Below are 16,453 nucleotides of genomic sequence, written 5' to 3' on the forward strand. Positions count from 1 at the left end.
ATATATATATATGTATGTGTATGTGTATGTGTATGTGTATGTGTATGTGTGTGTGTGTGTGTGTGTGTGTGTGTGTGTGTGTGTGTGTGTGTGTGTGTGTGTGTGTGTGTGTGTGTGTTGACCAGTTGGACCAGAGATAGTCTGATTTACCTTTCGCTGTCTGAGCTCTGCATGCCTTCATTTCTTTCTCTCTCTCTGAACTCTTCCTCCTCCATCTCCTCTCTGGGATGCTCTTCCTCCTCCATCTCCTCTCTGGGATGCTCTTCCTCCTCTCTTCTTTTAGGCTGGGAAAAGCTGCTGGTGGTTCCTTCCTCTTCATTCTTTACTGTCTCCTACAAGAATCACACTGACTGAACTATGGTTTTTCCTTTGATAATTTTCATTATTAACTATGATACAATCTGATGTGTACAATTTAAACCTTTAAAGAGATATTTAACATGTAAACGTTTTTTCAGCTGTAAACTGAATTATATGACTGTACTATGATGAAACACATCAATGTTGGTGTTATGACTTTGACACCAAAATTATAAAAAACAGCATTAAACAAGCAGGTTGTAGTTTACAATTACACCATTTTAGCTTGGGCCCCAAGCTAAAATGGTGTAAATGCAGCCTGAACAAACAAACAGGGCACCACAAGGCTGACTTTCAGAGATTTAGTAACATAGGTGCTATCTGTCTGGCATATTATTCAGCATGTTAACCAGTTTTGGACAGGCTCACACATAAAGTTAACTTTAAAATAGAATTGGCATTCATCAGTAATGCATTCTCAGTCCAATTACATTTAACTGCAACAAAAAGCCTTGCTATATGACACAGCTAATGACAAAGTGTACAAGGATACAGCTGCCCTGAACCAAAGGCAGACAAGAGTCTACAGGCAGTATGAAGGCCGCATTTGCAGCCATTCAACCATAAAAGTCGGTAAGCCCTTCAACCACTTTAAAGCCGATAAACTTTTAACACTCATGTTGCACATACAAAAACACAGAGGTCATAATTTGTCATTTCAAACAAAACACTAGTGGCTTAAGCAGCATTTGTTGAAGTACTTAAGTTCCATTTGTAGAATATTTAGCTAACTTTTGCATGTTCAACATTATATTTTTAAGTTGTATGAAAGCTTTCCTTGTTTTACCTGTACTATGGCGTCCAGGCTTCTGCAGCTGTGGTCATTTGACTGACTTTGAGCAAAAGTTTGCAGCAGTGGATCTCTCGGCCTTTATACCAGAGCTGCTAATCAGGCCACACCAAATGCCTGCTACTTCAAGGGGGGACCAGATTTATTTGATTTAAACATTACATTTTTCATTTGATTTGTGTTGGGTATTTGCATATAGTTTAAGTTCATTTAGTATTGTTTTTTTAATTAAGTAGACAAACTGTTCTTTTTTGTGGTCTTTGTAGTTCGTTTAGATATAGGTGTTTTGTATTTCCCCCACTGTGCTCATTTGGTCTGCTCAGCCAGTATCTCAACCCATTCTGTTGATTTTCTGTTAGGTTAGTTGTGAGTTTTGTTTAATCAATGTGGTTAGGTTGCTTGGTCACAACAGCGCACTGTAGATATAACATTAGGTAAGTGCTCTTTGTTTGACATCTTTTATAGGCCTAGAATTGAGTATTGAGACCATATTTCTTATTTGGCATGTCTGTTTGTAATCCTATATACTCTTCACTTGTATCATTTATGAGATGTGCTCTACAAATACAGACTATGGCAGCAGTCATCCACTTCACAACCACCACCGCAGCCTCGTCCTCCACCACCAACAGCAGCAGCATGACTAATCAATATAATGCAAAAGCCACAACAACAAAGTGTTTTAAAACGTGCTTTATTTCCAAATTGTTTGACTTACATGAAAAGATCTCTAATTTCTACCAGAATGGTCATCATAAAGGCATATGGGTCAAACATTGACATTTTTTGGCCAAGTTTGCACCATCTTACAACTGGTTTGTAATTTTCTATCAAAGCAGAGTTGTACCACTGTATACCAAATGTATGTATCAATGGGCCTACACAATTTCTGCACAGGCTACATGATTATTGCACCAAGAAATGCAGCACAGTTATGTGACCATCGGCGTTCGTTTCTCCATCTGGTATTCCGTCTGTGCGCAACATTAATCAAAAATAGACAATTGGATTTGGATGAAATTTTCAGGGAAGGTCAGAAATGACACAAGGAACACCTCATTAGACTTTGGCAGTGATGCAGCTTATAGTCTGGATCTACGGATTTGTTAAAGATTTCTGTAAGATAGCGGCACGGCATCACTGTAACTATGACAACAAGTGAACGCTACGTCAGCTGCTCGCTGGCGATCACATGATTGCAATCCTACTACAAATCCACCGCTGCAGACTTATTGGGACTTTTCAGTTGGAAATCATACAAAGAACAGTTGATTAAATTGTGGGGATGTTTCCAAGTCCTATCAATTCCCACCGCCCACTACATATATAGGTCACATGATTCAGTATCCACACATAATATACACATGCATAATACATGCCTCTGCTCAGCGCAAGTTTGTTTGTGGGTACATCTTTATTAAATGGCCACGTTCTATAGTGCCGTGATTTCTGATAATAACTATTAAACAAATGCTGCATTTCTGATAATGCCATATGGTGGAATGAACAGCCTTGGTAAATCATTGCGCTCTCTGAGTGCTTTTCTTGTTTCTCAAGCTATGGCACTTCAAACATTGCTCCACAGATTCCCACAAAGAAAATGCAAAAATGGACATAACCCCACCCCTCTTTAAAAACGTTTAACTCAAAAACTACTGTTATCAATGACCCTTGATTTGACATATGGTCAATTCAGTCGATATTCACTACTTTTTAAAAAATCTGTCAAACTGAAGATGATCAGACGAGAACTTGAGGGTGGAACGACCCATACTAAAGAGAACAGTCTCTCGTGTTTTTCACTCTTCACATTTTCTCATATGTGTGGGATGCAAGAGCTCTTGAACAGCACTGGGAAAAGTGAAAAAACGGCATTTCTACAACTTCTGCATTCATCATGTGATGCACACTGACCCAAAAGCCAACAAACAGCAAAGGCATTTTTTCTGTGCATTGGAGATGTGCAAAATGATTTTTTTATGAACAGAATTTGATCCTTTTGGTCCAACAACATTTGGCAAGTCAAGAAGAGCCGCATGATTATTTTATTTAAGCTCATTCATGTGTGCTATGAGCCAATAGGATGGCGGACAGCTCGCCGGTGGCATGGGGTTGGGGTTAGGTCTCAGTCACGCATGATCTCTACAGGAAGAGCACGAGAAGGATGCTAGTGCTATGGACAAAAAACTTTGGAAGCATGCAAACCATCTGGGAATCTTATTGTGGAAGCATGGAAATGTGTATGCACCACCGAACAGCTTTCATTTGAATAAGTGTGGTGCCATCTTTGCAACTTTCTTTAATACATCCATGAGGGGCACCCTAGAGGACACCAATCATGCTTTTTTCCCACTGAGAGGTCACCCAATTCTGCACTTAAGTATATTAGACTAAGTGGCACCATGAATGGCATTTGTTCCAGTTGTTTTTGATAACACCAGTGGAAAACCTGCAGTTCACCTAATTACAATCCCGTATTTCATTTAAAGTCACTTTACCACATTTCCTTGCTTGTGGAAGGGCTTTATTTTCTTCCACTGAAGGCACTCATGAAGGCACTTTATTCCAGGTTGCCATTTAGAGACACACAATAGGGCACCTCATTCTGATTTACTCAGAACAGGCGGCTAATAGAACCTTTGGTATATTTTCTCCTTTGTATGAGACCACAGAGTGCATTTTATTGTTTCTATTTATTTTTTATTGTATTTGCATTACTTTATATACAGTTTCAAATACAGGCACAACAGTTTGTCACAAAATTAATAGGAAGAAAAAAATAAAAAAATAATTTTGGATGCAATGCAACCTGTTTTCAGTTTGTAGACATTTCTTGTGGTCTTTGATTTTTGCTGAGCTATTGGACCATTTGAACATTGTTGTTGTTGTTGTTGTTTTGCAATGAAACCATGTGAGATGTTAAGAGGGAAATTGCAATTCATGGACCTCAAAAATCTGACCTATCCAGACTACCCATTGCTCTTTGTAAGAGGCCAAAAAAAAGTTGGAAACCACTGGTTTAATCTTTAACCATGTGTTTTATTTTAAAAGATTGTGTATATTGTGTAACATCCTGATATTAAAACTAACTAACCATGTCAAATAAATGTCATAGAGAGTATAGGATTTCTCTCTGAAATCTAGTGGAGGTCAAGTATAAAATAAGCATTAACTGTAAATATTCAAGTCAAGTGCAGATACTGTCATGATCCCTGCACCGGCCCCTGTTGTCCTCACACTTTGTATCTTTCTTCCTCCCTCTTCCTGTCTGTCATCTCTCTCCCCTCATATCTGTCTCACTCATCCTGTCTCTCTCCTGTGTGTCTCTCTACCTGTCCCTCTAGCTCCCTCTTTCTGCATCTGTCTATCTCTGCATCTATCTGCCAGTCACCCCCTCTCCTGTTTCTCTCTCTGCTTCCTGAATCTTCCACCTGCCTGCAGTCGGATTGCAGCAATGTGAATCAGCTGCCATAATTAGCTCACTCAGCTCACCTGTTAGCAATTCCACCTCACAGTATAGAAGCCGGTTCAGTCATGTACTCCACACTGGACCATAAACTCAGATCATCATCTGGACTCACTTTCCCCTTCTTGGATTACTGCTGTAATTCTGTCTTGTGTTCTGCCAGCTCCCGGATTCCCTGAGCCGGTTTTCCAGCCCCTTCAGTCTATTTTTTTTTCCCATCCCGAGTACCCAGTTTTGTTGGATTAGTTTTAGTTTATTCATCTCTGGTTTTTCTTAGATTCCCCTTCTGTTGTTAGTTTAGAGTTTCAGTTGTTTTTTGTAGTCTTGCCTGTTTTCTCAAATAGGTTTGGTTTGTCAGATTTCAGCCCTTCCTCCCTGTCCAGTAATTCCTCATGTTTCTATTTCCCCTAAGTTTTTATCCTTAGGTGTTTGTTTGTTCTAAATAAACCAGTTTGTCTGCTTCTGTGCCTGGGTTCTATGACTCCTTCCCGTAACAGATACCTCAAGATTGTACAATAATACAGCATCTGAATGAATCTACAGAGTCACTTTCCACCACTAGCTGTAACCAGTAAACCTCAAAGGACCAGAGAAGACAAGACACTACACAATACACACCAAAACCTATTAGATTTCTAAACATCCTGTTCCAAAATAATGACTATCAATTGCAAGCTTTACTTTGCAAAATGCATCCACATATGTAACATCCAGTAATGTTCATTAAATTGACTGTTGTCCAATAAACAGAAAAATAAATAAAACTATTTAAACTAAAATAGTGTAGATTAGGTGATGAAACAAAACGAGAATATGACTTTGGAATCATGGTGAGAATTTCTCCTGGCTTAAGGGAAAAAAATGTTGCCAGAATGACTTACGATAATGATAGTTATATTTACATAGTATTTTTAAAAACATGGCTTTACAACGGTTGACAGACAATGCAAAAATATAATACAGAGAAGGCAAAATAACAATAAAGTTAAAACAAAATAAATACAGATGCTAAAATTCCAAATACAGTACAGCCATATTAAGAAATATAAGAAATTTAATTAAATGTTAAATTAAAAGTGATTAAACTTCAATAGCCACTTTGAGTAAAGTCAAGTCACTGTTAATTATATAGCACTTTTAAAACAACAAACAATTGAGCCAAATGGCTTTCTGTGAGGAAAAATAGGACAGATTTATTGAACATGGTCAAATATTAAATAAAGACCTTACATTGTTAATGAAAAAACAATACAAATTTGCCAGACTAATTTAGATATTATGGTTAGGATCTCACAATATTATATTTAGATAATTAATTTTGCAGCAAAACTACACATATAAAACCCAACAAATCAGAAGATCCCCTGTGAGCAAACATACTGGCAACAGTAAGGAGGAATTATTTGACTTTCTGTGAAGAGATTTCCAGTAGAACCAGCAAAGCATATATAAAAAATACATGCTGTAATTAAGCAGCGTGTTCATCACATATACTAATTTCCATATGTTCTGACATACTTCATGCAAACTGCTGCACGCAGTGTCAGTTATAACAACCTTTATTGATCCATTTGAGCCCCCTTAGATTCCAGTGGTCCCCCTTCAGCAGCCCTCTCAGACGCTCGGTGCGCCCCTGCAGAGCAGCTCGGCGAAAGCCCCGCTCCTCCAGCGGTCCTCAGCTCTGCATGGCCTACTGCAGCTCCAGCTACAACTCGTGGAGGCAAGAATGACACCGGCGCTCCCCGACATCAAAGCAACCTGATCGTAAGGGCGGATCTGCTTTATTTCTACATTTAAAAAAAAAAGAACACCACAATGATGGCGCTTATATTTGCATCTTTACGCACTCGGTTAGTCGTGCTTATTTTCACGTTCGCTGCGCTGTGGGGATTTGCGCTCTCCATCACTCGGTACTCTATACCGGAGGAAATGGAAGAGGGTTCCTTTGTTGCCAATCTGGCCACAGATTTGGGTCTGGATGTTCGCAGCTTGGAGGAGCGCAACGCCAAGCTCGATGTCATCCACAGCAAGAATTACCTTGACATCAACAAAGACACCGGGGAGCTGGTGATCCGGGAGAAGATAGACCGGGAGAGCATATGCATGACTAAAACCACCTCGTGCTTTCTGAAAATGGATGTCATACTCTCAAACCCCGTGCGTATTTTCAACATCGAGCTGGAGATCATGGACATCAATGACAACGCGCCCGTGTTTCGCAGGAAGACAATGCACTTGGACATTTCGGAGGCAACCCCTCCCGGTGAGAGGTTCTCATTGACAAACGCGGTGGATGCGGATGTGGGGGCGAATTCTATCAAGACCTACTATCTGAGTGAGAGCAAATACTTCAACATCGACATCCAAACGGGCAGCGATGGCTCCAAATATGTCGATTTGGTGCTCAGTGGTAAATTAGACAGAGAGGAGTATGCAGTTCATAATTTGATTCTAACTGCTGTGGATGGAGGGGTGCCTCCCCGCTCTGGAACAGCCAGCATCATCATTAATGTGCTGGATATCAATGACAACGCCCCCCTCTTCAGTCAGCCGGTGTTTGCAGTCAATGTTTCAGAGAACTCAGCAGCAGGCACAGTGGTGATGACCTTAAACGCAACAGATTTAGATGAAGGCACCAATGCGCAGTTGGTATATTCATACACACTATACACCTCAGAGAAAACCCAAGAGCTCTTCTCACTTGATCCAAACTCGGGTGAGATCAAGGTGAAGGGGGTAATTGATTATGAGGAGAGTCAAAGTTTTGAAATGCACATCCAGGCTCAGGACAGAGGGGCCAACCCCCTGTCAGGGCACTGCAAAGTGACATTGTTCGTCACAGATCTGAATGACAACTACCCTGAAGTGACCATCAAGTCTCTGAAAAGTTCCCTGACTGAGGACGTAGCTGTGGGGACGCTGATTGCAGTGGTGAGCGTCAGTGACAGGGACTCTGGGGTCAACGGGGAAGTGCAGCTCAGCTTGAATCAGCAGGAAAAGTTACCGTTCCTGCTAAACAAATCCTCTGAGGGCTACTTTGAGCTGCTGGTGTCAAAGCCGCTGGACAGAGAGATCATAAGCAAATATGAAATCACGCTGAGAGTGACAGACAAAGGCTCGCCACCCTTAACTGAAAACGAGACCATCACTTTAGAGATCCTGGATGTGAATGACAATGCACCGGCGTTCTCCCAATCCTTCTACACAATCCATGTTGTGGAAAACAATCCACCAGGAGCGTTATTGACCTCTCTAAGTGCATTTGACCCAGATCTCAATGAGAACCAGTACTTGGTTTATTTCATAATGGAGAAAGAGATTGTGAACACGTCTATGTCAATGTTATTCTCCATCAACCCTGAGAACGGAGATCTCTACGCCCTGAAGACCTTTGACTATGAGAGAGAGAGGGACTTCCTGTTCCACATTGAGGCGAGAGACTCTGGTGTTCCCCCGCTGAGCAGCAATGTGACTGTTCACATCATCATTCTGGATCAAAATGACAACACCCCTCTCATAGTGTCACCTTGGCGGGCGCAGGGCTCCGTCGTGGAGGAGGTGATCCCCAGGTCCACGGATAAGGGACACTTGGTGGCCAAAGTGATCGCCATCGACGCCGACTCCGAGCAGAACTCCAGGGTAACGTACCAGCTCCTGCAGATCAGTGACGCCAGCCTCTTCAGCCTGGATCAGTACAATGGCGAGATTCGGACGACGAGGATGTTCAGTTACAGAGACCCAAGACAGCAGAGGCTGGTAATAGTTGCTAAAGACAACGGCCAGCCTGCCCTCTCTGCTACGGTCACCATCAAGATATCCACAGTGGAACATGTCATGTCCTTTTCAGAGACTACAGAGCTGCCACTCGAGTACGACGTCTTCACAGACCTGAACCTGTACCTAGTGATCGGTTTGGGTGCGGTGTCTTTTCTGCTACTGATAACCATCTTGGTTATTATTGTGCTCAAGTGTCAAAAACCCAAACCAAAGGCCATCAAGATCCCCCCAGCCAATAGGAACAGCGTGATCAGCAGAAACAGCGTGATCAGCCAGAGAAGCTCCACCATCGCAGATTCCACCCTGATCTCCAGCGATGCCTACTGGTATAGCCTGTTCCTCGCAGAGACCAGGAAGGGCAAAGTGGTCGTCAGACAGCCCATAATTCCCAAAGGAGCCGGGTATTTTGTATCCAGTATACCGAGGAGCATAGGGCCAAGCGAGACCACAGACTCCAGAGCATCCACACTGGAGGTATGTTAAAAGGTAGAAGGGCTTAGCAGAGATTAAATATCATTAGTCATGACTGAAACTCAGGTGCAGGTCAGCTGACTTAGTGTAGAATTAAAAGTTCTCACTCACCATGTTTCTCCCGTAGAGCAGAGAATTGTTTTGTTTGTGTTTGTTGTAAAGACAAATTGATAATACTTACTGATATTAGCAGGTTCAGATAAGTGGCTTTATTACTATATGTATATTCTACCACCATTTTATGTTTTACTTTTTAATGTCATGTTTGCAAAATTACACTGACGACTTCCTAGCGTCAATATTTTATGTTTCTGGTAATATAGTAAAGTAGCTGTCAGCAATGAAATTATTCAGCAACTACTTTAATAATTGATCTGTCACTTTGAGCTATTTTCAAGAACAAAAAGTCTGAATTCTCTCACATTCCAGGTTCTTAAACTTGAATGTTTTCTGTCTCATTTTAAGTTAAATGAATATATTTGAAGACACTCGAGGACGTCATATGGGGCTTTGGGAAACACACAACATGACTGACCATTTTTTGATAATTTATAGACAAAACAACTAATGAATAAAATTAATTGACAAAAAAAATCATTAGTTGCAGCCTTAACTGAAAACAACTATTTTAAAGATAAACATATTTGGCAGATTTCTGATGTGCACAGTGATGGAAAGTTCTTTAAGTGCTGAATTTAAGTTTGCATTTTATTGGTCCTTCAAATGCCACCCTCAAATGCTTTTGCTTTTCTTAAATATTTTATTTTTATTTTGTACTTGTGCACTCCATTTCACATAGATAATATAGTACTTTTTACTCCACAAATTTAGTAATTAGCCACTTTTCAGATGAAGAATGTATGTAATGTAGGGACTTTTCTTAAGGGAAGCGCTTTTGAGATAGACTAAACAACTGAAATGTACAGTATATAAAAATCTTACTCTACGGTACAATCTGTGATGCAAAACTGTTAAAACTTGACTCTGCAGTATAGTGCTCCTGCAAACTGATGCACAAGTGTTAAGGATATAAGAACTCTTGTTTAATTGTGCATCATTGTTCTGCAGAACAGGTTCTATCGCTTCTGATACTCATACTACATTTTGCTAATAATATTCGTGTTTTTGTTACACAGAATTTTGAACGTAGGCCTTTAACTTGACATGTTTTCAAACCATTCTGCTGGCACTTTTACTTACATAAAGGGTCTCAGTGCTCCTTCCACCACTGTGACTCTTACGCTTACTTTGACATGCATTCAGGTTGACACCACTGACTGAAAAATCACTGCTGGTTTTATTATTTAGTTTGTGCCTGTGCTCTGAGTGTGAGGTTTGGAGTGTAGAGTGCTCACCAGCTGATTTCACTCTGGGGGAACACTTTCTACTTTTTTGTGGTGACACTGAAATGTGATACAAGTGGAAAAACAAGAATGGCACTGACTTGTTAGTGAGGCTGATGTTGTATAATTACTGCAGCACTAATATGTTGAAATACGCAGTATAATGGAACATAATGTTTTTAAAGGCTGCTGAAAAATTTGTTTGAAATCAGTTGCAGCTAAGATAACACAGTGTGACTGATTTTCATTATCTGTGTATTTCTAGAACAAGCTATCTGCACTTTTATTGCATAATTAGTCCAAACACACCCACCCCATCATCCTCCCCAAAAAAATGTGCCACTGTTTGATGTCTTGTGTAGTATGTAGGTCATGTACTGCAGATGCATAACACACAATCATGGTGTAACTAGTAGGCGTGAGAGGGGGAGTACTACAAAGAAGCCCAGACACGGATGGGTTCTCTTCAAGGACAAGAGATAAGGCTGTGCTACGTGAGATGCATTCTGAATCTGCAGCAGCGCTCCGGCACACAGTACACTGTCATCGATGTAGAACTGCTGAAAAACGATCCAGATGTTGTTTGTTTTTGTACAGCTGTACCTGCAGACTAAACCGAAACAAGCAGTCCACTGCAAGATTAAACAACATGAATATGCATAATGCACAGATGCATATGGGAGAGTGATTCGTATGTATTGTAAGTGTGAGTTTGAGTGTCTGAGTTTCACACATTTCACTGAACTTGTCTCTTTTTTCTGTTCTTAAGTACTCAAAATGAAAGGAAGTCCATTCTACAACTGGAGGTATGCTGGTTGCTAACTACGTTCTGTAGAGCCACTATGATTGTGTAGACATTTTCTATCCTTTTTCTATTTGGTATATATGTTTGGTTTGGCGCAAAATTTTTTGCTTTGATAAACTGTCACAGATTCCAGCGCAAATCTTTGGACTAAGCCTTTAGTCGACATGTTTTCCTGATTAAATAGAGCAGAATCCGATATTTCCATTTGTCCCCAGTCAGACAGTCCCCTCACAAATAAAACACTCTGCTCCAATCCAAAGCTACTGCGAGCACTGAAATTTAAATTGGCCGCTCTCTCGAGTGAGAAAACCTATCAGCTTATACTGAGAGCTGAGATTAGAATAAAATTGGCTGCTGGTCAGATTTTGTGTTGTGCACATCTGGCATCTGGAGATTCAGGGCAACGTGATGGCACAGATGGAGGGAAAAAAGGATTAAGGAATGAATTGTCCTGAATAGGTTCTTGACGTGTAACATACCTGTGACCCACGGCTGTATCAACCACATCCCTGCACATGAGCTCTGTTAGACCATGTGTCAGATCTGTGGGAAATATAATAAGGAGCCTGTTTTTCCCTTAAACTCAATAGTTGTGACACTAGCCCACCAAAATACCAAATAGCACATTGTGATGCTTGCTTGTGCATGCTTTAATCACACCCTCTGCTTCCCTAATGGCTTTGTCATGTTATTTCAGTTGTGTATTTTACTGATTCCTATGGCTGATTTGGTGAAAATCAAAGAAAAAAGAAAGATAAAAGCAACATACACCCCAAAAAAAAAGCAAGTTAATGATTTACCCTTATAAATGTCCCTGAAGTCCAATGAAACCTCAACGATGGTGGCAGTAACCAGTCACGATCCACTGTTGCATGAGTGATGACTTTCTCTAAGTTTATATCGAGCTTCTGTTGTGGCTAATTCTGTGTTCTGTCTCTTAGCAGGAGCCCAGAAGAGAACTGCCATGATATAATCATCTCTTCATGGGAGTTTCTGGCTGAAATTCTTCCTCTGACTCACAAAGAAGATGTACAACAACTCTCCTCCCCTCAGCCCCTCTGCTCCAACCCTTCTTTCTCTCTCTGGTCCCTCCTATCCCACGCACAGACATCGACCACTAATCACCTCAGCTTTCTGCCGCCATTATTCTTTTAAGCATGAATCTGCATGATTCTATGACATGTTCAAAGTATTTGGACGACGATTTGAAACCATTTATGGCAGGATGTTATTCTGGACGTTACTAAAAAGAGGCCTCATGTAGTAAATCATTCCCTCTTTAGTGCTTTGAAGCTTCTTAATGGACAAATTTGCCTTCTCTCCATGGCTGTGTGCTGTAGTTCTAGAAACCATCCGTAGTTTGTCATATACTTAAGTCATGCAACATTTTTTTAAGCAAGAGTTGAAAACACGCCTAATAATAATGACACACATGAATCAGGGTGAATATGCTTCTTCCATAAATCTAATATATACGTAAGTGTAGCTGGTTATAGCTAGAGCCTGACTGATACTGGATATTTGGGGTCGATACTGATTTTAGGAAGTAAGAATTTTTATTTTGATGTATCATGCGATATTGTTTATACAAACACTACTGTTCAAAAGTTTGGGGTCACTTAGAAATGTCCTTATTTTTGAAAGAAAAGCAGTTTTTTCAATGACGATAACATTAAATTAACCAGAAATGCAGTGTAGACACTGTTAATGTGCTGAGTGATTATTCCAGCTGGAAATGGATGATTTGAAATGAAATATCTCCATAGGGGTACAGAGGAACATTTCCAGCAACCATCACTCCTGTGTTCTAATGCTACATTGTGTTAGCTAATCATGTTGAAAGGCTAATTGATGACTAGAAAACCCTTGTGCAATTATGTTAGTGCATGAATAAAAGCGTGAGTTTTCATGGAAAACATGAGATTGCCTGGGTGATCCCAAGCTTTTGAACGGTAGTGTGATGTATTAAAGTGGAAAAAGGAATATGATGGGGTCATTGTTATTAACTTTACAGCAATGTATTCCACAAAATAGTTAGCAATTTACAGTGAAGACAAATTCGACTCCGCACCACCTGCTGTTCGCCTGTGATACATGTTCTGCTACATGTACTGCAGATATTGTCAAAGTATTTTGAACAATGGAGTTGAAGCTGGTAAAACTATATGATGACACCCTTTCTAAAAATACCCTAAACATCTATTTCTGCATAATATTATGTAAAAATAAATCTATATCAGCGTTACTGATACTTCTATAACTGCCCATTGATAATAACAATATCGGCCACCTGATGTATTGGTCGGGCTCTAGTTATGTCACTGATTCAGGCTTTGCCCTTGGTGTTTTTTTTTAAATAGAACATTTCTACAGTATTATGAGTCATGCTGTTAAGTAAGGCTCATATTTTCATCTAGTAGCTTTCTGATAAAGGTAACCGTGATTCAGTTCTATTTTTATGATGTTTGTTGTGCTCAACAGGTTATGAATGTGTGAAAATGACAGAAAAAAAAGAATGAAAGAAAACTAAAATGGTAAAAACAAACAAAAAACCATAGGACATGTATTGTTTCTCTTCTTATTTGATTGTAGATAGCGTAGTTCTGTAGATACGATAATGGAGGTCAAAGAAGCAAAAAGGCAACTAACATCAAATGTGCAATTCATACCTGATCTGACTAGTGAGACGTGAATTGCACTTGCAATACTGAATTTTCGGAACCATGATCAAAGTCTAATATTCACTGTTTCAGTCCTCTTGTTGGAGGGAGGGAGTGGGTGAGGGTGCACAGGGGAGGCGTGTCCTCACTTCTGGATTTTATTCAGGGGTAATCTCAAATTTGAGTGAGGCCAGAGGGGGAAATGTAAAACATTCAAACACAATGAACCACATTTTTCAAAACAGGGTCAAATGTCAATTTACCTTTCACTGTAAGAAGATTTGCTCATGACAAGCTTCTGTCTTCTTCTCTCCCTGCATCTGGCAATTCAAATAACTGCATTCCTTTTTTGCACACAGTGCAAACTGCATTAATCAGCTTAAAAAAATTACAATAATCATGAAAATTTGAAAAAAAAAAGGTATTTTGTAATGATAGATACTCTGTTTATTGAAAAGAGTAAGAATATTAAAATGTATTTATCTTTGCCAGGGTACAAGGGGTTACAAGGTACAGGCAAGGTGTTGTTTTATGAATATTCCTGTTTTTATATATATTTTATGTATTAACTTTTAATGCTGCTTTTGTGAGCTTCTTCAAGGGCATTTTGTGTTGCATATTTGTAGTTTAGTGCATAAGATGTTTTGATAGTGTACATAGGTTAAACACTGAAACAAGAATACTTTTCTTGACCTCAAAGGTAGAGCTATTGCACTACTGTTAATCCCAGGACTTTAATTTCTCAGAAACAAGGAGTTGATTAAGACCACTCATTAGGGTGCTAAATGACAAAATGTAATTGCATGAAGTAAGAGGATTGGATTATGAGAAGATGAAGAACATAGTGTTAATTATAGTGACAGTATTTTAGTGCTGACTCGGCAAATGCAAAAAAAAAAACTGCTGAACAAATAAAGTGCATAAAATAGTATTAAGCAGATGACAGCACTTTGAATTTGAAATATGCACTAAATCTAAATGTGATCACAGGCATCCCTCAGTAATGCAGTGATGATAGAACATTTCTGGATGTATCAAGCTCCATAGTCTGAGTCAGTGAAATTGAACCTCTCTTTTTCTCTCTCTCACTGTTCTACCAGGCTGCCCAGACATAAACACAGCTGGCTGCCTGTCTGTGAGACTAAAGATGTCACTTAATGAGGGATCTCTTGCTGTGGAGTATGTGTTATATGTGCAATCATTGCCTGAGCTGATTGATTCCAACATTGTTTAAAGAATTAATAAATTGCACATATGATGAGCTCCTTGTGTGCCTTCTGCGAAAGATAAATGTGACTGTTGATGAATGAAATAATGGCATTTCCTCTAGTATCACAAATTACAGTTACTCCCACGATACAGTACCTTAAATTGCTTGTTGGATTGGGGCTCAGCCTTTTGGATTCAGAGCAGATGTTCTATTAAGAACCAGTACATGCATTTACTGTAAATTTAACTGCTTTATACTTTGTGTTTTTTTATACAGTAGACCTTTTTGATATCTTCTGTATTCACTGTGATCGAATGGCACAGGAGGTGCTTGTGCTTGGTATAGTAAAAGTGAGCTATTTCTCATTTGTGTACACTGCTCAACTTTTTTTTTTCCTGCAGCTAATTTGCCAGTCAGATTGTACAGTATGCTTCGAGAGTTGCATCAAACGTAATCCAGTTCCATCCCGCTTAGTGGATCAAAGATAGTATGGGTGAGAATGGTCTTGCTTTATTTTCAAGTCTAGTTAATTGTCGGATTTTGATGTTGCTTATTTGGCTTAAATGTCCTGCCTGATCATGCTAATTTGAATAAAGCTTTTTAATCTGTCTTTCTATTGTGTCTCTGATGAAGAATGAAACTGAAATTATCAAAAGTGACTTCTGGAATGTGACACACATGCCGTCTTCTTCCTCTGTCTCTTTCTCTCTCTCTTGCTGAAATTCCCTCACATGCACACATTTTGACCCAGTTTCTCTTTATAACGCTCTGTACTAATTCTTGGAAATTGAAAACTAAATAAAGGAGATGTGCCTGCAGTTCAAATCGCAGAAGCAGACAAATAATGGCTTTGTCAGGATTAGTGAAAGCTTTGAGCCAAATTGCAGTAGTCTACTCTTTGCTGTGACCACACAGGGCTCTCAGTCTGTAGTCCTGCAGGAGACAGATGTATGAGAGTCCTGTGAATTTGCATGACAAGTTTTCCTACCTTAATATTGACAAAGATATTTCCCAGCATCTAATTTATGAATAGAAAGCAAGTCTTATAGTGCCAGTGAGTTTTTACCCAGTCTTTTATTTCAAACTCCTTAACAATGTTCTTATATATTAATACTCTTAAGTGCAAAATTGAGATGCAATCCGGTAGGAATCTAAATTTGCAGTATGAAATTCATACAATATTCATTCTATGATGCTAGTGAATTTGTGAGCCAATACTTCCACATTTCAGTACTTTGTAAAACTTGCAGTACTTTATTGAAGGCCTTGAGGTCCTTCTGCTTTAAAAGAATCTGAAGTAGGTCGGTAGAAATAAGCAGTGCACCTTTGGCTACATCCATGTGTGCTGAGAGTCGCTGCCATCAGTTCTTCTCCCCAGTGGGCTACATTTTCTGAACTGGTGCTGTCCGTGGTGCTGAAAGTGTTGCGCAACCCAGTTGCGATAAACCAGGTCACTGAGGTGCAAAAGGGCACTTTTTATTACACTGTTTACTTGAAGGTAGAATTTGATTTATTTTTTGTTTGTTTGTTTTCCTTGAAAACATTTAGCTCTGCAGGGTGTCCTGCAAAAT

At 39.6% G+C, this 16,453-nt stretch overlaps 1 protein-coding gene across 4 annotated transcripts; it reads left to right on the forward strand.

The window, feature by feature from the left end:
* The first annotated feature begins 6,253 nt into the window (after window positions 1-6,253).
* LOC111571977 (protocadherin alpha-C2-like) lies at window positions 6,254-15,492 on the forward strand. 4 transcript variants are annotated; one of them, XM_023275430.3, is made up of 3 exons: window positions 6,254-8,867; window positions 10,977-11,013; window positions 11,954-15,492. In XM_023275430.3, the coding sequence occupies exons 1-2, from the start codon at window positions 6,432-6,434 to the stop codon at window positions 10,986-10,988; spliced, it is 2,448 nt and encodes an 815-aa protein (XP_023131198.1). In that variant the 5' UTR covers window positions 6,254-6,431; the 3' UTR covers window positions 10,989-11,013; window positions 11,954-15,492. The 4 variants fall into 4 exon arrangements, with proteins under 4 accessions (XP_023131198.1, XP_023131199.1, XP_023131196.1 ...); XM_023275431.3 differs by having other exon boundaries at window positions 11,957-15,492; XM_023275428.3 differs by lacking the exon at window positions 10,977-11,013.
* Window positions 15,493-16,453: the final 961 nt, after the last annotated feature.

The sequence above is a fragment of the Amphiprion ocellaris genome, chromosome 14 (assembly GCF_022539595.1).
Source record: "Amphiprion ocellaris isolate individual 3 ecotype Okinawa chromosome 14, ASM2253959v1, whole genome shotgun sequence".
NCBI classification, from domain to species: Eukaryota; Metazoa; Chordata; class Actinopteri; family Pomacentridae; genus Amphiprion; species Amphiprion ocellaris.

Coding starts and splice junctions, on each gene's coding strand:
- LOC111571977 (XM_023275428.3), top strand. CDS start 6,432: ATGATGGCGCTTATATTTGCATCTTTACGCACTCGGTTAGTCGTGCTT. Junction 8,868..11,953: donor CCAGAGCATCCACACTGGAG/GTATGTTAAAAG, acceptor TCTGTCTCTTAG/CAGGAGCCCAGAAGAGAACT.